Source organism: Octodon degus, unplaced genomic scaffold (genome assembly GCF_000260255.1).
Source record: "Octodon degus isolate 3935 unplaced genomic scaffold, OctDeg1.0 scaffold00155, whole genome shotgun sequence".
In the NCBI taxonomy this organism is placed as follows: domain Eukaryota; kingdom Metazoa; phylum Chordata; class Mammalia; order Rodentia; family Octodontidae; genus Octodon; species Octodon degus.
This window is the reverse complement of record NW_004524731.1, coordinates 1233318-1255678: the sequence shown is the minus strand read 5'-3', so window position 1 is coordinate 1255678 and position 22361 is coordinate 1233318. Positions and strand designations below refer to the sequence as shown.

The following is a 22361-nucleotide window of genomic DNA, read 5'->3' as shown; positions in this document are numbered from 1 at the left end:
TGCACACCCTGGGAGTGGGGTCTGCACACCCTGGGAGTGGGGTCTGCACACCCTGGGAGTGGGGTCTGCACACCCTGGGAGTGGGGTCTGCACACTGAAGCTGCACAAGCGTCATGGCACAGCAGGCTAATCGGGATTTCTGTATTAGCAGTTGTTTAGTTCAGGGGAAAGCGCATAAGGATTGGCTGTGGTCGTTACCCTGAAGGGAACCACATTTCAAAGCATGAGCTGTTAATTACACATCACAAAATGATCAGTTGTTCTTTGGGGGGTAATGTTCTGATCAGACTTGATTTTAAAAAAACAAAAACTCGTACCGTTGTCTTTATGGAGCAGTTACAGTTTTTAAGAACCTTGCACTATATGATTTTTAAATTACATTGGTCAGGAATCTCTTTTAATACTTTCTTATGTGAGTCATATATGTTCTTTTATAAAAGGAAATTTAATCTATTTTTTAGCAGTTAAAATTAGTAATAGTGAATTTCCTAAGCACACCGCAGATGTGAAGCATAGATAATTAGCTTGTGGTCGGCACTTGAAGGTTTATGTTACTCAGCAAAATATCATGCATTGTGTACAGCATTGTGTACAGCATGTTTGCACCAGAGCTTCCCGTGGAGCCCTGTTTACATAGGAATTGTAAAACTAGATCTGTAATGATTTTTTCAAGATTCACAAATCTAGATAATCTAATACAACACTTGAGTTATCTTCAGACTAACATTTGCAATTCTCCAGTACAAAACCAAGAACTGACAGCACTTGTGGATTCCAGAAATCTAATGGCAGCAAAGAGGCCTTGAGAAACCCAAGGAGAGGGTGCCTCTTAGGAGTTCTGTGCCTCCTCTCCCGGATGTGCAGGCTGACTGGCCAAGCGCGGAGCGGCTGCTCAGAGGGCAGTGTGGGCTACCCGAGTTTTGCAAGTCCCTGCCCTCTTTTCCTGAACATAGGACATGTGGACAGTCAGTATCACATGTACCTTCCTGGAACGGAGACAAGAAAACTGCATTTTCTCCAAGGCATGGCCTTCAGTGTGGGCTCAGTGAAGCCCAATGACAGGAGGGGAGGCAGGTGGCCTGGAGAGTAGCGTCACCTCTTAAGGGACGCTGGGGAGCCCCGTGCTTCTGCAGGCAGGCCAGCAGCTGGAGAACAAGGACTCTTACATGTGCACTCACACTTAGGCTGCTCACGCTGAGAGGGAGCTCACTGTCTCGCAGAGCAGAGCCACGCAGTGAAGTGTGTGTGCTCACAGGGCTAGAAGTCAGGCCCTTTCTCCTGTTACGGGGGATTTACAATCTCTAAGTAGTGTAAGCTGCTGCACAGCTCTTGATGAGTGTGTTTCTGATATTGTTGTTCAAATTAATTACCATTGTGGTCCCTGCCATTGTGTAGGATACTGCAGTTTCCACAGCACTTTGACACCTACCCGCTTGCTAGAAGCACAGTCATCCTGCATGGTCACCAGTGCAAGTGAGAAAATTTGTTCCCTCCTGAAGATGCACAGTTAGCTTAGCTGAGAGAGGTGAGCAGGGTAAAGTTCCTGCTTGGAGAGTCACATACTGAGTGAAGGGAGCTGCCCCAGAAGGGCCACCCTGTGCAGCTGTAAGAGAAGGAGGTTCTAGAAGACACCAGGGAGCCAGGAAGGATCCATGCTGGTGGAGGGAGGGGTAGGCGTGGCCTGCAGGGGTGTTCAAAGCGGTGACTGTTCTCTGCAGGAACCTAGAGTGGTAACGCGTGCCATTGTACAGCTGTGCAGGCCCGCAGAAGGAAGGCACAGAGCATGTGGGAGGTCTCTACTTGCCTCTCAGTTTTGCTGCAAACCTGAAACTACTTTAATGAAAAGTGATAAGTCATTTATTGCATGTAAAATACAGCAAGCAAAACAATAAATTTTGTGACTTCAGGTTGACCAATAACCTAGCCAGTGCTCGCTGGGATCATTTGAAAGTTACATGGTTAAGTAAACATGTAAATATAGCCCCCAAGAAAATATTTTAGAGGCCTCCTGTGTAAGTGTTTTCTTCTGTTTCTATTTCTTTTCTGATTGTGTCCAAGATTATTCGTCCTTTTGGTATAGAATGCCTCATCCAAACCCTGGAGAACATGGACTGTCATCCCCCCTGGCTAGAGGTTGGCCAGCTTCCTCAGGCTGGCCCTGCCCAGAAATGAAAGCCCTAAAATGATCTCCGTTTTCTCAGCCCTTCCCGTTTGGTGGTCTTGCAGGCCTCAGGGCCCTCAGCTGGGGAGGGGGAGGTGGCTTCACAGCCCCTTTCAGCTCATCTTGGAACAGAAAGACTAATATCAGACATCGTTGGAAGTGACAGGCTACTGAACCAGTTGTACCAAGGCATGCGGCCTGCTTCCTGCCCCTGCCCTCCGTGGATAAGACAATTTCATGATACATTTTTTCCATTTTGCTATTAACATAACTCCCAAAATATTCTTTGGGGAGCTGAATAGAATCTTGTTTATGGCAATTTCCACAGAATAGCTGTTCATTGATGACAGAGATGGACCAGAGTCAGTCTTAAACTTTGTCCTGGGAAGTTGCGAGGATGGTCATCGTGAAGGTGCCCACAGACTGGAAGTCCTGAAGCCAGGAGGCACAGGCAGGGAGTTGCCCCCAGCCTGGGCCGTGCTAGACAGCACTGAGACCTGGTTGGCCTGGCTTCCTTTCCGGACCCTTGCTATGCTCTCCCTGCTGTGGGGTGGTGGTCACTGCAGGACGTTGGCTATGACTTGAGGAGAGTGAGGCTTTGCCGGCGCTTATCTCCCAGCACCTCCGGATCTTAGTAGCACTTCCCTTAAAAATAAAAAAACTCTCCTTTCCTTGAAAGCTTATAAAATTGCATACTCAGAGATGTGAGGTTATTTTTAAAGGTGTAATTATATTTGGTTTGTTGTTGATATTTCAGTATGAAATACTAAACATTTCTTCATGTTGTCAAGTTGATTGCAAAGATAACTCACAGATGAGCGAAAGGTTGCTCAAAGGGAGAACCTAGGTGACCTGGGAGCCAAGTAATCACATGGGGCGCCCCCCCCCCAGGGCTGGGGGGCACACAGGGGCTTTAATTAGCTTCTAGTTGAATTCCAAAGAGTGGCTTCAGTGGGTTGGAGGAGCCCGCGTAAAGGGATTAGGTCGCCTTCTCAGGAGACTTTCAATAGTTTCACATCTTTTGTCAACTGGAGCAAGCTAGGATTAGGACATGAAAGAGAGGTAATTTCATGGAGAAGTATCTAATCAAAATTAATTAAAGGCAGACAGCTAGCATACCTGGCCTGCAGTTAGCTTTTGGAGGATAGAGTTCTTCCTTACCACCCACTTCTAAAACATCATCTTTTTTAAAAAAACAAACATTTTTTACTGCTTCTATTGTATCAAATTATCCAGCTTTACTTTTTTCTCACTGTAAGCATCAGCACACTGCTGGTGTTGCCCACGTTGGGATGGGGCCCATCTGTGGCTCTAGCCGAGATGGAGATGCCGTGGAGTGGCATCTAAAGCCGGAGGCAGAGTGAGGGCCACCCAGTGCCTCCCCCAGCCTGTTTCCTACTGGCTGGCTTTGAAGTGGGGAGCTGTGAAATTCAGGATCTCACCCTCCAACAGCTCCAGGAAAGGCTGAAAGGGCTGTATGTGACAAGATGTGTGGTTTCTGATGCTTCCTGCATGTGCTTCTTGCTGGGTACCATGCATGCCCATGGGCTTTACTCCCCTGAAGTACAAAGTACTGTTTCTTGTTCTTCCTTTGCACAGAAGATAATCTGAGTTGCTTTCCACCTCTCTCCACAGCAGCGGCACCATGCTCTAGGAAGAGTGGCAAATTCAAGGTCTGTGTGTGACAGCAGAGTTATGAACTGAAGAGCCACTGTGTGCCAGTCTGCAGGTGCCTGCATACCCAGACCCCAACTGTCTATAATCACTGGGCTTGTACCTGGTGCTTCCACAGCTGAGCCTGCTGTTATCTCCTCCTCCTCCTCCTCCTGTCCTGTCCTCACTGCCTCTGCGTGCTTCAAGGAGCCTGGGGTTGCTGGCATCCCGCATCCCTTCCAAACAAAACTCCTACATTTTCTTTCCCCTTGACTTACCCCAGGCACAGAGGGCAAACACTGCCTGCACACGTGTGGGCCCTCAGTAAATGTTGTCTGAATAAATACATGAGCGTTAATGGTCCCTGCCTGAACTGGAAACTCCCTGCGAGAGGTGGGGGAGTGTTGGTGTGCGCCCACTCACATCAGCAGGCCGCCCCTGTGCGTAAGGCCGCGCTCCCTGCCGCACCCACCCGAGTCAGAGGAGGGATGAGCATGCTGTCCCATGTTTGTTTTCCCCACAGATCCTGCCCGTGTGGCCACATCCACCAGGCCTGTCGATGCCTGGGGCCCGAGGAGGTGACCTGGCAAGGGGTTCAGACCACACCATCATTGCTGCCCCTTACAGGTTGCTGCTGCTTCTACGGTGGCGACCAAGGGGCTACACACTGCAGCGGCTCCCCTGGCACCAGGAGGATTCTGGAATGACAGGAGAAACTGCCATTGTTGGATTCCTTCAAGTTAGAGGAGGATGTGGTGGAAAGAAATAGGTGTTGTGTCTCAACGGGTCTAGTAGACCTTAAGAGTGAAGTAGATTTAGAAAGGCCCAGCCTGCAGAGCAGCGCGGGCCCACACACAGCAGGAATAGCAAGCCTGCCAAGGTGTCCCTGTTGTAACATACTACAGTCCACAGGCGTGGACTACCTGCCTAGGAAGTGGCCTGTGCACGGGCTGACTCACGGCACAGGCCTCTGGATCTCGGCTCAGGAGATCCGCAGAGCCATCCAGTCCTTTCATGGCAGGTCGGGAAAGATGCAGCTCGCCTCTTTCTTCCAGCCACGCTGGCCTGCTGGGCCCCAAGCTCTTCCACACCCTCACATTACAGACTGTCGCTCTGTCTGCTGCCTGCCTGCCTACCCGCCCCCACTGCACGCACGCCTCTGTGCGCACCCACCTGCTGTTTCCCTGAAGTCTTCCTTCCGACTTCGCACTGCCAAGGGCCACGAAGGGCCCTGAGCGTGGTGCAACGCTGTGGGGTGGGCCTGAGGGCCGGCGGCTGGACACCAAGCTCATCACATTGAGGGCAAGTTTGAAGTCTGAGGTGCTGCCCTCGAAGAAGATTGGGGGAAGAAGAATATGCTTCCTGTTTTTCTGTTTCACAGACTGTTCTTTAGCTTTGCTCATATCTGACTTTCATGATACTATTTATTTGTAAAACCTATCTATATAGTAATAGAATTGACTTAAACTGTTGGGTTTTGCTTTTACTTAAATATACAAACCTTGGTTATTCTGTGGGCTAAAGTGAGTGCCATGGGCCCACCTGAACATGCGACTATCACTTATAAAGGGGTTACTCTTTTTATCTTCCAAATACAGCAGCTGTATTGGTTTACAGCTCACGCACCACCTGTAAAGAGCCGTAAAGCTTTGACTGTCCTTACTGAAGCTGCACAGATGGCCAGTGTCTCCACAGGAAATGTCCTGCAGGTGGACCCTGCCCCGTGCAGGATGCCTAAGGAGCTGGCCCAGCGCCGCACAGCCACCCGCCCAGTAGGCGCACACTGCTGGGCTGCAGAAGACGAGCAGCACGCGTGTGCGACGTGCAGTCCCAGACGCAGCGAGCACGCTCACGTTGTGTGTGCTGTGCAGAGCGAGTGTGCTACCGTACTGCATAGCTTGCCGAGGGCATGGGCTTGCCTGGGCCGCGCAGGCACCATGTTGCATAAACTGCACAGTAGACTGCACTTTGCAAATTTAAATCTATTGCGCTGTCCATACCACGGTGAAGTTTTTCTCTTGCTCGTTTGTATATATAATAGCAGTTTTTTTCCTGTAGTCTGGGGCAGAGGGTCACATTAGCTTAATGGAATGTGCCCAGGTTGCTTCCAGTCCTGGGCAGGATCATGCTTTACACCTGAGACATGCCCAGTGGCCTGCTCCAGTCACGCTCTTCAGACCACAGAGGCCAGGGATGGCGGGCGCAGCGGGGCTGCTCCCCTCGGTGAGCGCAGCTCGGCGCTGTGTTTGTGGGATGCAGAGCCAGAGCCACGCATGAGAGCACGTACGTGCACACGCGTGCACGTGCACACGCACGCACACGCACCTGGTGCTTGCTCCCCCAGGGCAGGCTGCTGAGCTCCTCTCTGAGCCGCACACTGTCAGCTTCTCGCACTGGCAGCGAGCCTGTTCGTAGGCGCCAGACCAGGAGCAGGCGGTGATGAGCAGGCGCTCTCCTACCTCCCTGAAAGGCCGTGCTACCTACCACTTCTCAAGAAAGCCTGAGGTTTCTGACCCAGAATTGTGTTGCTTTAAACAATAGTATTATGGCAGAGGAAATGTTTACGTCAGTGTAGGAGGCCTTAGCTTTATTTTTCAAGTCATTTTGTTTTAAAGTGGCTATAGAATTTGCAGTTGCGTATAAAATATAAACCATTCATCAGTGTGAACTAGTTATTTCCTTTCCCTATTTCCTCTTATCAAAAGAAAAATACATTTGGTCTCTTAATACAGTCCTCTTCAGTAAGTTATCTGCGGGTTTTGTCATGCGCTTGGTATCACAAGACACAGGTGTGGCCTGGCTGCCGGCAGCAGAGGGCCAGGAGGACTCCCAGGTCCTGCAGAGAGCCTGGGGTGCGCTCTCGCGAGCTCGACGCTGGCCGACTCTGCGCAGGAACAAGCCTTCCCCACGCTGCCCGTTCATGTGCTCGAGCTCACTCAGGAGCCTCACCTGCCTTTGTGGCGACGGAAAGGGGCAGGATGAGCCCGTTCGCAAGGGCGCACGCCGCTCCCTCGCCTGTGCCGGCCACGCAGAAGTCAATACTAAGCATTCAGAGGCAGCCTAACCAGAAAAACAGCCTGACTTTCTATCCTGAAAGGTTTCTAAACTTTTAAAAGCTCAAAGGCTTGGGTAGCTTTTTTTGTTTTGTTTTTATTTTTGGTGTTCATCAGGGGAGAAAGGAAATACGGAAACATTTTTTTAAAGCCCAAAAGAAAATATGTAAAACAATGAAGCACATAGAATGGTGGTGCTGTTTTTTTCTTGATAATCTATAAATAAGTGTCGAGCTATGGTGTTGGCCCTGCAATTACAGGGCTTATCTCTAATTATGTTAGACACTATTTTGTTTCTTAAGAGAAAAGCAGTGCTTGTTATTACAGGTAGAAGAATACCAGAGAAAAACAAGTAGCAAGCTAATTTACTCATTTCAAGTGGGTTTCCTATGTGCTTTTTGCTTTTGTTCCCAAGCCAGTAGGCAGTGAACCCAGCGAGCCGGCAGCTGCGCTGCTGTTCTCAGGTGCACATCCCCAGACAGCTGCGAGCAGCAGGTGCTGCGCGACGCACTGGCTGCTGGGGGTGCTGAGCTGCTTAGCCAGAGAAGGACCTGTGGCACACTTGTGCTACTGTGCCAACGTGTACACATTGGCCTTGGGAGGGAAGAGGTGCTGGACGGCTGCTGGACGTTCCTTGTCTTGTTGCATCTTTAACGTGGCTAACGATCTAGCAGAAGGGCCATTTTGGCCAGGGGAAGGCAGGAGCTGCGCTCTTGGGAACTGCAGGCACCTCAGTCTGGGTCTGGGGAGCCAGCAGCACAGCGGTCCTGCCCCGCATTTGGCAAGACATTCTCAGGTTTCACAGCTGTTTACTTTAGCAGAGGACTTGCTAGCTGGCAGATTAGAGTGTTTACTAGATAGTGCCCCAAGCTCCCCCTTGCTGGGTGGACGCGGGAGGTTGCTGACTGTGAGCGTGACAGTTCTCTGAGAGGTAGAGAGAAGGAAGCAGAAGCCCGGGTGTAGCTTGCCCATCCAGTTCAGAACCGGGCGTCCTGCTCAGCTTTAGTATTCCCACGTCTGTGACTTCAGCAATTTTAAAACAGTCTGCCAGAGCGACAGAAGGAGAGCCCTGGAAGATGGGCGAAGGAGCTGTGCGAGGCTGCTGGGGGCTTTCCCGCTGCATTGTGCTGAGGGTCTTCGGCTGACTTGTTGTCTGTTCTTTGGATTGAATGACCCCTCTTGTCCCGATAGCTGTGACAATGCGGGAATGGTCCTTCGTTTAGACCTGGGAGTCAGTTACTTCCTCCCTAAAGGTAGGGAGTTCATGAGAAGCAGACCAGGATCCCAGGCCTGTTCTGATATGAAGAACAGTGTTGTAAGAGAACACTTACGGTGAAATGCACGGCTGAGAAATAGGCTTCGCTGGGAGAAAGTGCCGAGTGAGCTTCACTGCCTTTCAAAAGATTTTATATGACTTTAAATAATTACTCTCTACTGTGTAAGCACTGTGTTAAGTTATATTTAACAATTAGCCCACTCTTTATGTCTTATTTAAACTTCCTTTAGAGTACATATGGTTCATATAAAGCAAATGCCAGGGTCACTTGGGGTTTGTATGGAAATGATAACTTGTGAAGGAAAAGCAGAGCTTTCGATATCTTATTTTGGTTACATTCACTGTAGCCTGAGAACGGTTTGTTGGGTCCTCTCAGCCCAGTGGAGCCGAGCTGGACAGCCTCATTTGGGGACGGGTCCAGAGCCAGCTGCTCGACCTGAGGGGGGGTGCGCTGCCTTGGGGACACTTGTGAAACACTCCCCCATCTCCAGATGACCAGCCCTGTGCCGCTGAGCCCCGAGGTTCTGAGAAACATAGGTCTGCTTTATTTAATTTCCTCTCATTTACCAAGAGACACAGTCTATTTTCGTAAAGAAATTCAGGAAATTAGTAAAGCACTTGACTGCATCCGTCATACATCAGTCATTAATGTGATTGTCACGTTTTCCTGGCTCCAAGAGGCCATGGCTCCAGCCTCCCTGAGCCCAAGAGCTGAGGGGAAGGTCCTGGCAGCTGTGCCTCTGAGCGCGGGCTGCTTACACAGAGTAGCCTGTGAGCTCTGCAGAGTGGCGCGCACACTCCCTCCGCCCGCAAGCACAGGTCCCTGGCTTCAGAGAGCGCCGTGCTACCGGAAACAGGAGTGCTTTTCTCTCTTACCCCAGGAGAGAACTGCAGCAGCAGCCCTTCACACATGGTGCCGGCAACCATTGGTCCTGGTTAGGACCGGGACGCTGGCGGGGCCCCCACCACCCCCAAGGAGCCCAGCTCCTACCTTTAGCAGCCACTGCGTGTTGTTCTCCAGCAGGCTCTCCAGCACCTGTAGCCTCTGTGTGGAGTCGTCATAGTCAAGGGGCGCGTCCCTCTGCACTGCGTTGGACACGTAGGGGCTGGACGCAGAGCGGCAGCTGTCCATCTCGGGCAGGAGGAACGTGTAGCTGCAGGGCCCGTGCTGCACCTGGTACTGCTTTCTCCCTGTGCTGTCCACGCTCTTCCGAAAGTTGTTGTAGGCTGCGGCTAAGACAAGATCACAGCCCAAAGTAAAGAAAACAATCTGCCACATTCTCTCTTCGGGTTAGAAACCACCGGCTGAGCAGACTTCCAGGCACATGTGAATCCAGAGTCCCGGCTGCCGCCTAACACACCAGACTGTGCTGCATGGCTGAGCCCATCAACGAAAGCCTTCTTTCTTTTCCTCTCCCAGGGGCAGCCTTACTCTCCGGTGCTGTCTTCTCTCTGGGCATGCAGTAACTGTCAGATTGCGCGGGAAGGACAGCCTGGCCGCTTGGGGAGGGAGGGAGGGCTGTGCAGGCTTCACAGAGCAGCTTTCACGCTCTTTGTTTCTCTTCCCCCAGATTCTACGGTGTCAGTATCCGAATCAATCACTTTCCTTCCCTTATATGATAAGTTGATAAGCACAGCCAGACATGTGTAGCTGCTGCTCCGCCCTCCTGGCTTCTCCCTTATCTTCCTGTAGGGGGTCACTAGCCAGGCAACAGGAAAAATCCGAGCATAATGCTCACCGTCCAGCCAGAGCCGTGGGCTGCAGAAGCCCTGTGGGAGCGCTGGCCCGGCGCAGGACCCTGGCATGTCCGAGCGCCGCCCTAACTGAGCATTTCCTAGAGAGAGCATGGGCTTGCCCCACCACGCTAAGCTGGCAGAGTATCCGAGGTAGTAACTTTAATCTTCAAGTACAATGAGAGTTCCTGTTTTTTCCTTTAGGAATAAAAATACTACAAATATGTGAGGACTGCAGTTTATTTTTGCTATTACAAATAAAGAGGAAGACATTTGGCTCTTGTAAACTATGCCTTTTCAGAGGGAAATAGTTTCATTGAGATTGTTTGATTGTTGGTCTGTTAGCTAAGTTATACAAAATTTTCATTTTAAACCAGTTTGCTATTATTAAATACAGTTAGAAGGATTGTTTTCTGAGCTGAAAGTTGCTCTTTTAAAAAAATTCCCTGAAGTATTTAAAATACAGGAAGTATATTTGTCTGATTGATGATGGATGAGTTATAGTGGAAAAGTCAAAATGAGTCCAACCTGATGTTGGACTCGGGCAAGCCCCCAGCCCCTAGAAGTTAATCAGTGAGACCCTGGTCTGTGCATGTCAGGAGCTGCACTGACTTGCAAGGCCACACCTGTAAGTTACTCCCTGGATCACTAGAACTTCCTGCTCCGGAGGCTGTACAGCGCAACCTTGCTGGCCGGCCGGCCCAGGTGAGGGGATGCGTGCCGTTTACCTGCACCGACACAGCTTACAGGGGGTCAACAAATGAGGGCTATAATTCTTAGGTGGCCCTGGAATTTGTGCATCAAGGCTTGCTTTCCTAGAATCTGTTTTCAAGCGAGCTGATCAGTTAGGCTTTTAAAAGTATACCCTATAAATGGACTGTTTCCTGGGTGACCTCAACAGCAGGGATCTGTACCCTGAGGTTGGTGGGTAGGAATTACTGGGCCCAAGGCTGCGCTCTCACTGAAATGCAGCCTGCCTCCCCCACGAAGCTGGCAGGCTCTTTGGCCTTCGCATGGATGCAGACAGCCTCTGCAGCCCTCCTGTCGCCACTGCTGTTCAGCAGCCTGGCTGCCACACCGTGGCAAGCTCAGCCAGCAGCTGGCCAGCATGGCAGGGCCCGGCAGCTTCATTCATGAGTGCTGACACTGGAGTTTGTCATCCTCTGCTGTCCCTCCAGCCTGCTCCATGTGAGAGAATAAAGATCCTTCACTCATCGGCTACAACAGGTATGGACTATGTTTTGCTGACCTCTGAGTTAGAGCCTGGGGGCATCTTCAGAGGTCAGGACACAGCCCGTGAGGCCACTGTGCTATGCACAGCCAAGGGACATGGTGACCTCCCTCTGCCCACTCCTAATGTGGCTCCTAATGTGGCCAAGAAGTGTGACATGTGCCAGGAAGGGTCTCCTAAAAGGCCCAGAGAAAAAAACCTGCTTTGAAAGTGAGCATCAAGGGAAGTAGGAGGACAGAGTGCCCAGGAGGTGGCAGTGGCACAGACCAGAACGTAGCTTGTGGCCTGATACGAGGGCCACCAGGAGACCAGGGGGACAGTTGTTCAGACAGCGCTGCCACCAGCTAAAGCAAGTGACCACTGTGGACAGGCAGAGGGTGTCTAGGAGTCCTTCATGAGACACTGATCAGGGCAGGGTTAGCAGGGGCTGAACCGTGGCGCCCACGCCAGCCTGCAGGTGCGTGAGCCGTGGTTGCCTAGTGCAACTTGATCCCGCCAGTCTGAAGGAGGCTTCTCGTCATCTCTGGGCTGTTCATTTGTCCGGTTTTCCAGTCTTGGGCTCTCCTTGGTGCCTTGCTAACGGGACACCTGATAGCAGAGGAAGACACAAAATGAGAAATATTATTGCAGCATTCTCAGCAGCTGCCACCTGCTGTCCAACTGATTTTTGTTTTCCTAAGAATTTTGTCACACAGCAGCGCACAGTGCCATTTGCTTTCCTGATCACATCTGTCCCCACCCTGTGTTGTGGCACTAGCTAACAGGGCAGCCGATCTGTGCACTCTCTGTAGCATTGGCTCGAGCACTGGCCTCTGTGCTGGCAGCAGGAAGACCCCACCACGCTCCCTGGAAGCGGGAGGTCGGCCCTGCCCACCCTGCCCACCGCCCCCTTCTCTAGCTTTGCCCCGACGGGCTGAGGCCAAGCCCAGGGCCGCCCTGTGGAGTGTGGCCTCCTGGCGCCAGAAGTGGGGCTGATGCTGCAGGTGCCCAGGCACGGCCCCGTCACTGGCGCAACCTGCAGAATTCTGTCAGAGGTTTTGTTCACTCGATGGTGTCACAAGAAGCCAGAAACTGACAAAGGATGTGCGCTGCAACTGAGTCATGGCGCTGGAGTTGGTGACCGCGGGGGCTCACTGTCACCTGTGTGCTGAGTCTCAGCGGGCAGTCCTGCCCTTGGCTGAGTCAGAGGTGCCCATGGGACCTGTGGCTGACCTGGGAAGTACTGCTGCTCTTCCCACCACGCCGCTCCGGAGCCCGCGTCCAAAGCCCGCATCCAAGGCATGCTTGCGGGAGGGCAGAGCAGAGGTGCTGCCATCCACCAGCCCCGATTCCATGGGCTGGCGGCTTCTGAGCCAGCGTCCTATTTGTGCCTTCGCCCTGCACAGCCCTGGCTGCTCTCCTCGCCGCTGCTGCCGTGGCCGCCTCCTCGGGCCTCCAGGGGTGGTGACTAGCACAGGCATTCTTGGCCCAGCATGGCCTGGATTTTGGGAAAGTGCCGTGTTGGTATGATGGAAACTCAGGGCTGAATCACCCTAAAAACGAAGCCGGGACGCTGTTCTGCAGACAGATGGGCACACTCGGGACTCTCGGGCGCCTGGCACGCTGGAGCTGGAAGGAAATTGAGAGCCATCTTGGCCATCTCTCCTCCCCCCCCTGGCGTCTTTAAAATTGGTGAAATGAAGTCAGTCAACATGTTTCTGTGTACAACTGCATGCCCAGTGTTCAGGGAAGCCTGCGAGAGACTGCCACATGAAACTGTTGTCAGAGGGAAAGTTACTTTTGCTCCCTCTCAGACTGTGGACAGCAATTAATGAGAACCGAGGAAGTAACCACACAGAGAGAAGTGCTCAGCCTTCCCAGGTCAGCCCCCAGGAGTGACTTCTTTGTGCGTGTCCAGTTCTGCCCTGTGTTGAGGGGTGGAGCTGGATATCATGGGCACGCATGCCTCTGCGGCCGCCCTTACGCTCTCAGAGCTGCCTGCGGGGTGCACTGTTGTGAACTTGGAATCTGGCATGTGTGAAAAGTGATCTTCACCGTGGGATTTGAGAAAGTACCCGAGGAAAGCCCCTTGAAGTCACCGTACATACAGAAGATCTGAGCGGCACACCTGTCTGCATAGCGCCTTCCTGCTCAATGAGGAGACCAACCTTGGGTGAGAAGCGAGAGTGCCACCAGCACCGGGAGCCCCCTGCTCCCCAGAACTCAGAGCAGCAGTGCTTGCTCGGCTTTTAGTGTGGCTGGGCCCAGCCCGTGAGAGAGGGTGGGGAGTCGCCCTTTTGTCTTGGCCGTAACCTCTGTGCAGCAGACTCCCCGGGGACAGACCAGGTGCTGCCATGGCCTGCCTGGCCGGCGTCTCCAAGCTGGGCTCAGGGCTCCGGCAGCAGCTCACAGTGCCCCTCAGCGTCCCAGCGCTGTGCCACCTGTGTGCGGGGGCCACCCTTGCCCTGGGTACATGGCCGTGCACTGGCACAGGCGGAGCCAGAGGGCCTCACCCCCGCAGGGCCTGCGGGCTCCACAAGCATCACTGAAGCCTTCCGTGCGCAGCCAGCCACACTGTTGCTTTTCTGGCTTTCGCATCCTGCCTTGCTTCACCTGCCTTCAGTGTCATTGCCTGTCGGTGGAGGGGAGTGAAGCACCTCGTGGAGTCGAAGCAGTCTCTGAAATGAAGCGTGGTACCTAGCTTTCAGCCTCTGGCATAAAACAGCTGGACAATTATATTTATGTACAAATTAAGTGTTATCTACTTAGAACTGGCTCTATACGATTCACCTGGGTGAGCTCTGAGGAAATGTACGTCTTGGTAACCTCAGCTCTGGCCGCCAGGAGAGGAGAAAGCCTCTGCCCACTGGGCTTTCAGGCCATTTCCTTTCCTGAGAAACAGCTGCTTCCCTCCCTGCCTCACCGGTGTTTTCCTCTGCCATAGATGGAGAAGCCTCCAGTGGACTGGATGGAGGACCCAGGACCAGAGAAGGGCACCTCACCATGAGGCTGTGCCACCTCCCTGGGTGCAGCTGGGTGACTTCTATTTGCCACAGAACTGCAGAAACGATCAGTGAGCGTGCGTGGAGGGAAGGATCGGACTGGCAGCTTGAGGAAGTCTGAGTCTCTGACTCCCAGGTGGTGGGCGTGCTGCTCACGTGGGTGGAGGGGAAAGGTGCCAGGGCTTCACTGTAAGTCATCCAGGTGTGTGCTGTGACATCCTGTGGGATGGGGCACACCCATCTGAAATAGGACACACTTAGATAGAACACAATTAAAGAAACAAGAGAGCCTCAAATCTCTCACAGTCCGCGCTGCCACAAAGCAGCACGGCATCTGCTTTCCTTTCTCACTTCTATGGCATGCTGTGTATGCCGGGTGACCTTACAGACTCAGGAAGGAAGGACTTTTTATTTACTGGTTATTTGAGAGATAGCCAAGTAACATTTTTTAAGATTGCCCCGCAAATTCCCTGAATTTTTAGATGTACTTTAGTTTATATAATTATCCCACTGTACAAAGTTGTCCCAAATGTTGTTTGATTTTTAAATATTTTCATTCTAATATTTTTGTGGAATATTTTATCTTCCCATCAAAAAAAACAAATGCCAAAAAGGTCAAGATATAAACACAGCTTTTAAAGGCAGTGGGTAAAATTTTCAAACAATGGGTGAGCGCATTAGCCCGTCAATATTTTTGCCAGTAGTTCTGTGTCCTGTTTTCTCCCAGTAGAAAGAAATGCTAAACATTCCTTTCAGCGGATTGATGTCAGCGGTGACTGTTTTACCCATGACCCAAGTTAGGTCAAACAGCCTTTTCTTTGACCAGCACAGTATTTCATTTGAAATTTTGAGGAGGCTTTGTTAGCTCTCCTTTTATGACTAAGTGCTCCTCAGTCACGTCAGCAGAGCCGCAGGTTCCGTGGCCTCGGAGTAGCGTGCCGGGTTCTCTGTCGTCACCACCAGCAGGCGCCCTCTCTCCCGTATTTCACACAGTGAATTTCCATGTGATAGTGGCTTAATGCCACCTACATTAATCTTCATTGAATCTAAATTGGTAAGATTTTATCTTGATTATTGAGAAACATTTTTTTAAATAGATAAAAATGTCTTATGCGCTATTTACATTAAGATATATTATCTCTCTTGGTTGTAGGTTAACATAAATAAAATTGCTTATGTCAAAGATGTGAAAAGAGGCCCATGGCCCTTTCCGGTTTTCCCATCCATCTGACTGACTTGCGATGAAAATGCCTTCCTGTGGGAAACCATGCTTGACGGTGGAGTTACATGGGCAAAAAAGTAGTTTTTGAAAAATTACATGAGAACTGTAATAAATAGCTATATATAAAAGTTATGGCAGTGTGTATAATTTTTTTAATCATGCTGCTTGTATTTAAACATCTAGAAAGACTCCCGCCGACTCGGAGCTGTGTAAGGACAGCCAGACTCTGGTAACCCCCACCACTGTCCCTAGCTGCTGGTCCAGTCCATCTGTGGCAGCCATTCTTCCTCAGAACTTTTCCTGTCCAGGAAGGGTCTAAAGTCAAAGAAGGACTGACACAGAATAGAAAATAAAAGGAAGTAAATTGTGCAAAGACTGTAAAGAGGGGACATTTATAGAAATATTGAGGTGCTTAGTTCCTGACATCTGTTTCCCTCAAGAAAAAAAAATTCCAATAATGTTTTAAAAGCTCAGAAAACACTCTACCAGAATACTTACAGGAAAATAAATTAAGCACTTTCCCTCAAAATCCTCATGACTTTCAGTGACATTTTAAATTTATACATCAAAAAGTCCTGCCAGATTATATTAAAAATTAAAACTGCAAGAAATGGCACCTATTCAAGAATACATCAGATTCTCTTAGGATACTCGCCTGCGCCCCCTGCTGGCCTCATGGCAAGTGACAAGCAAAGCTGTCCATGTTATTAAAGTCATTCATGGAAATAATACGCAATTTAAGACACAAGTTGGTTGCTGCTAATATACAACCTGGAATGCTTTTATTTTAGTTTTAAGGCAAACAGCACACTAGAGGCAGAAGCTGGGCATCAGCACTTGTGTGTACGCCTGCATGCACACTGTGAAAGGCTGGCAGTAAGCCCTTGTTGTAGCAGATGCAGAGTCGGAGCTGCTTCTGCCTGCTCTGGTGAGAGGGCGACTGCCCAGCGAGCCCCACTGCCTGTGATGATGGAGAAGGAGAAGTGGACTGTGCTGTCGGCCGCATGGGGGCGGGCACAGAGACACAGTCCCACTCACAGCCCATGCAGACTAGCGGCCGAACGTCCCCAAGCGTGTGACGCACAGGCCTCCACCCCCAGGACCATCCACAGGCAGGCAAGGCCCAGTTAGCTGCTGGAGAACAGTCCTGTTGGGATCGGTGGAGACGTTCACTCACTCAAAAGATCGACCCTCACACTGCTGGCCGCAAAAACACTGCGCAACAAAAAGTGACCAACCCGTGGACTTGAGCTGTTGGGGCAAAGGGCAGGAATCAGCTGGAGCAGCCCCAGCCCGGCCTGATCAGCAGAGGCCAAGCACCTTGTGCAGCGACTGGGAAGTGAGGCCAGAAGAGACCATGGGCTCAGCTGCTGAGGGCTCAGAGCACCCGAGGAGCCCCGCGGCGTGGCTTTAGGATGTGCGTGGGACAGCCAGGAACAGCGCTGGTGGGGCGCAGAGTCCAGATGACAAGACAGAAGGAACAGCAGGCCCAGATGAGCCCAGGGCCCAGGGAATCTAGTGGGCCTGAGACAGCTCTGCCCCCAGGTCACCTGTCACACCCTCAGCCCTTCTACACTGCAGAGCAGGTGAGCAGGGACAGTATCAGCCATGATGAGCTCTGTAGACGAGGGCGGACTGAGCACCTCCGTCCTCAGCCAGGTTGGGAAGAGGCACTGGTGCAGATGGATTGGTGCCCTCATGGGCACACATGTTGCGGGCGCTGCGCCCGCTGGGTTGGCTGCCATGGCGAAGCAGGCCTGCGAGCTAGGCAGGAGGCCAGGGGCATGCACTGTCGCGCACACAAGGAGGCTGCAAAGCTAAACCCAGGTGGCACCGAGTGCCAGGCTGCCTTCACACCCATGGGGCGCCGTGGCTTGCCCTTTGTGGCCTGATCTCCGTGGCATCTTGTCCTGACACTCACTTTGGGAAAGGAGGCACCCTGTGCGTCTTTGCCAGTTCCATCCGAAGGGGCCCTGCATGCCGGGAAGGTTGTGGTCTACAGCTCCATGATAGCCGTGGCTGACAATGCTGAGATACAGGGACACCGAAGGGAGGCAGAAAGTCCCAGGTGAGAACGTCGAGGATGTGAAGCAAGCGCGCATTGCTGCGGTACGCTGGCTGAGCAGTCAGACCTACAGGTCAGGCTTAAGAAAGTGAGACATAGTTGGTATGACAAAGGGCTCCCACCAGGAGTGGTGGCACTTGCCTACAGTCCAGCTGTCCCTGGCAGTTCAGCAACCAGTAAGACTGGGAAGATAACTGAGTCTTCAGGCTCTTGGTGCAGGTCCTGGCACCATAGAAATAGAGAAGACAGGTCGTCCCAGGTAGGAGTCGAGGCCAGGGTGGAGGGCAGGAGAGAAGAGGGACTGGAGCGGGAAGCCGGTCCTGAGCTGAGTGCTGCCCCAAAGGCAAGCAAGGAGCTGAGCTGCCAGCCCAGCACGGCCCCAGTGAAAGCACGAGCAGCGTGGGGAGTGTGCGGCTCCAGGCGCGGCACAGGCAGTCGTGTGCAGTGACTGCGAATGACATGTCTTCCTGCGGGAGACACAGGCCTGGGAGCAGGAAGACCGGCAGATTCCAGCCCACTGGAGCTGCTGTTGGACAGGCCATGCTGGGAGCAAGACGCACCCAGCCTCAGGTAGTCCATGCCAAGAGCTCCTCGGATGCATGGAGACCTTCCACACAGGCGCCAGGGCCAGCCCTGTGCTCCATTATCACCATGGGTGCTCCGTAAGGGACCGGCAGTGACAGCAAGTAAAGAGACAGTGGGAGCAGACTGAGCCCACCAGAGTCCGAGTGTGGCGGTGCGCGGCTGTAATCCCAGCACTGAGGAGGCTGAGAGCCGGAGGATCACCACGAGTCTGAGCTGTGTAGTGAGACCCTGCAACAATCAAATACATTACGAGAGGAGGAGGAGGAGGAGGAGGAGGAGGAGGAAGAAGAAGAGGAGGAGGAGGAAAGGAGGGGAGAAGTGGGAGAGGGAAGAGAAGGAGGAGAAAGAAAAGAAGAGGAAGAGGAAGATGAGACAGTGTGGAAGGTCTTGCCAGTGATCCAGAATAGAGTCAAATATGCAAGATTCAAGTAGCGGCACAGTAGCTTTTCAGGAATCGTTTCTCTGAGGCCCCTGTTACAGGTTGAATCCTGTCTCCCCTCTCATGGTGACAGATGTTGCTGGCTTAGGACATGATGGCATAGAATGTGCCCCAAACTGCAGTGGGATAGGGTTGGAAGGTGATCGAGCACGCTGTTACGATCCTGCTGGTTCCAGCGCTGTTCCATTGGTCCGTGAGAGCTGGTGCCCTGGCATTCAAGACGCCAGGTCGGGGCTACTGCATGCCCTGTCTTCCGGGGTGACCTTGCATTCCCCACACAGCCTGAGTCACCTGAGCTGAGGAGGCCATGGTCTGTGCCTTTCACACGCCTGTAGAGCCCCTCACCTTGGAGCTGTCTCGAGGCATGGTGTCCTAGGGAACCTCCCCGACTGTCTGTCCCCCGCTTATGTCTGAATTCTGAAACACGGGCTTCCCTGTCATCTTGGGACAGCCTCTCCCGGTGGGCCAGCCAGGAGCAGGCTCCTCTCTCAGCAGCTCTGCGTTGTGATGCTGAGCCACCCTGTGCTGACAGCAGGCGACCCACAACCCCGCAGCAAAGCAGCATGGGTCCCTTTAGTGGCTCAGGGAAGAAGGGAATGGGTGGAAATTCTTTCTGAAACTGGTATTCCAAAAGTACTCAGACCTTGCAGCTGCTTGCTAGCCGGTATCAGTCCTAAACAACATTTTAGTTGGCAGAAGAAAAATGAGAAGACAATGAGGCTTGAAGCCTAAAACTTTGGGAAACCCCTCATTCCATAATGTGCTTATTTATTTAAGCAGGCTTAAAAATAGGCCTGTTTTCAGAATATGAGAACTCATGTCCAACTTTGCTATGCTTGTTTTGTTTAGAATATGTGTCAAATGTCTTGATTAAAAGAGACCAATACTTGATTGTTTTCTAAACATAATCTAAGCCTCACTCTGTAGTAACGTTCTCCCATTTCCAGAGTCATCTGATTTACCACCAGAATGCATTTACTTGGAGACAATAGAATAGGACCCAGCACAAGGCAGAGCAGCCCAGGACTGCGTGGGAGGCATGTGGCTGGAAGCTGCACGGCTGGGGCCAGGGGAGAGCAGGGTGCTGGTGGGGCAGGGCCCCTGGCTCCCAGCAAACCTGGGGGCCTTTGCGCCAGTTCCTCTAGTGGGCCAGAGAGCAGGTGTGAAGGAGACAAAGCTGGCCCATGAGGGGGAGCGGACCCTGAGGCTCCCAGGAGCTGTGCCCCATCCGCGACTGCGGAGAAGCCAGCCCCAGCGCCTGGCCAGTGGGCCGCAGCGGAGACCCGTGTGCTGAGGCTGCGGCATCGGCTCCCTTGTGCATGCTTAGGGCTCATCTTTGGCAAGTGGGGTAGGCGTCTGCTGCTCCACAGGATGTCTTGCTGTCCTGAAGATCTGGGGCCCTCTGAGCACTCACCAGAGCCGCGGGCATCCTGCAGCACCTCTCTGGCCACCTGGCTGCGCTGCGGGGAGCCAATGGCAAACCCCTAGATGAGCCTTGGTTAAAAACCCGTGGGTGTCTAGGTGGCATTTGTGACACACTTTAAAAATAATGCAACAGATTCAGATGCTTGGGGAAGAGGGGCCTCGAGCTCTTCTAGTACAACCCCGTCAGAGATGTGAATTCCTCCTCTTCAAGGAATGTTTACATTCGTGTCAAAAGCAGGGTTTAGTGAACCATAAAAGTTCAAAGTTAATGCAAACAGGAGTCGCCCCAAAACATATTTCAACCGATTTAAAAGGAGACAAAGCAGATGGAAATTATGGTGAAAGTGCTCTTACGGCTCTAGTTCTTTTTTGTTTTACTCTTTTCTTACACTGCCCATTTAGCTGCCTATGCCAGGGCCCTCCAGATTGACAGAAAGCACATCACCAGCACACAGTTCACCACATCTGACCTCACAGAACTCAGACTCGGAGAGCAAAAGCTCAAGGAAAGGTTGTTTCATGAGACGCTTCTCCATGTCAGTGAGTGTCGCCTGCTCCTTTCTAAAGTGTTTTAGGCATGGCAACGCTTCTCAGCGACCTCTTGAAGTGATTACGCAGCAGAATGGCTTTGCCTCTCGCTTTTCCCAAGCACAGACCCAGCTGGCCAGTCACAGCTATTCGGGAAGCCCTTACCTGCAAAACGCAATCTGCTGCACCATTTGGTCCCCACATGCCACCCAGCTCCGCACTGCCCCGTGTTTAATGAGCAGATACTAACACCGAGCTGGCAGGAGCACCCCGGAGTCGAGACCCACTGCAGGAAGCATCCTGGCAAGGCTCCTCTGCGGACTGGGGCATCCTGACAGCCCCGCCCCGTGCCCCTGGTGGGCAGCCAGCAGGGCTGACACCTTCTCAGAGTGAGCCATCCTCCAGCACCTCAGGCTGAGCACTGAGGCAGCACTCACTTTTCTAATGTTTTTAGACCAGGATGCATTCTCTGTTTTCTGAGTTTTTCAGTGGCAAATAAAGGAAAATTTCAGAAATGGAAAGAAATTGTTGCCCCTGGCTGGGCCGTAGGGGAAAGGAGGTAGGAGGAGTGCAGAGGGCTGCGTCCACCCTGCGCTTGCGTCTGAGCTCCCTGTCCAAAGACACCATGGGGGCTCCGCGGGAGGCAGACACTGCCCAACCCCCATGGCATGGGTGCACCAGGCCCAAGCCCCAGGAACCCATGGCTGCCTCTGGTTCTCTCCTGGCTGCCAGGGCCTGCTGTTAGGAAGCTTTCTCCACCACCGCCGCCCCTCAGAGCTGCCTTGCAAATGTCACAAAATAAGAGGCTGGTCTTTTGTTTTGTTTTTTCTTTTCATTAAAATGTGTTTGTGACAGAGCTGCCCTGAGACAGCATCTTGATGAATCCCTAAGTCGTGCATGGCGGGTAGCAGTCCAAACACTATAAAAGGCAGAGATGGGAGACTCACTGAGGCTGCCGCTAAACCCAGTAGCCAAGTGGTTGTGGCATGAAAGCTGTGGTGGCGCACGTGGGGTGCAGCGTCCTAGCGCGAGCCTTCGTGTTAATGCATGTTCATTCATAGCTGTAACTGCTAATATTTTCTGAAAGCAAATGAAGCCACCCTTCCTTGAAAGCAGACAGTTGAGCAATGATATAAGTGGGACCAAATGAATTTTTCAAGCTTCCCTGAGAAGATAGCTTTGCCTAGACAAAACACACTCCCTGCCAAGTGCCTGCCTGGAACGATGCTCCCAGGGGCCGTGTGCACACGAGGCACCGTGCGTCATCCTGTGCAGGCCCACACACTGGGACGAGCAGGAGGAGGCCACCACGCCACAGCTCTCGCGGGTGCTGTCTGCAGTCATGGGCTTAGGTGTGCACATCTGAGGGCCGTTCTGGCAAAGACCACACAAGAGGAGACCAAACAGGACTCGTGCTAGATGCATACAGACGTGGCAGGGCCAGTTGGGGCCCTGAGGCTGGATGCAGAAGGCCCACGGGCGGGCGAGTCTCAGGAGGAAGAGCGCACCACAGCAGGACAGGCTGAGGTGAAGAGGTGTAGGAACGTTCCTGTGGCTCCTGCCTGGCTTCAGGTTAATGTCACACATACCTGCCATGGTCACATGTCCTGAGCGAAAGCTCCCTGTGAGAACCTTTGTCCCATACAGCCCCTCCCACCACAGCATGTGGCTTCTTCAATCAGGTGGCTACACTGTGACCCAGAGCTTTGTGCTCAGGCTGGCCTCGGCCCTGCTCACCCTCGGCATAGTAAGGTACTACTACCTTTTTTTTTTTTTTTTAATCTATTTATTTGGTACAAGGTCTCGCTATGAAGCTCAGACTAGTAGTGATCCTGCTGTCTCAGCCTCCCCAGTGCTGAGAATACAGGTGTGCTCCACCATGTCTGGCTTCAGTGGCCTGCTTAGCACAGGGCTAGCATGGCATGCAGTACCAGGGATTGAACCCGGGTACTTGCACCTGCCAGGGAGGAGCTTAGACCACTGAGCCATCTCCCTGGCCCAGGAGCTG

General features: G+C 52.3%; 2 protein-coding genes across 6 annotated transcripts in view; one reads left to right on the top strand and one right to left on the bottom strand.

The window, feature by feature from the left end:
- Angpt2 (angiopoietin 2) overlaps positions 1-9967 on the bottom strand; it is a 52459-nt gene extending 42492 nt beyond the window's left edge. The window contains exon 1 of the mRNA XM_004642506.2: positions 9135-9967. Within this exon, the coding sequence (XP_004642563.1) occupies positions 9135-9422 (288 nt within the window). The 5' untranslated portion in view covers positions 9423-9967. The remainder of the gene's footprint in view (positions 1-9134) is intronic.
- Mcph1 (microcephalin 1) overlaps positions 1-22361 on the top strand; it is a 194755-nt gene that overhangs the window by 127288 nt on the left and 45106 nt on the right. Inside the window, exons 13-15 of one of the 5 annotated variants that reach the window (XR_002818332.1) lie at positions 14032-14291; positions 14820-15143; positions 15243-15406. The exons of 3 other annotated variants lie outside the window; for them this stretch is intronic. The gene's annotated coding sequence lies outside the window, so the exon portion shown is untranslated. Of the gene's footprint in view, positions 1-14031; positions 15144-15242; positions 15407-22361 lie in introns of those variants that run through there. One more of the 5 variants, XR_002818331.1, reaches the window with a different exon arrangement.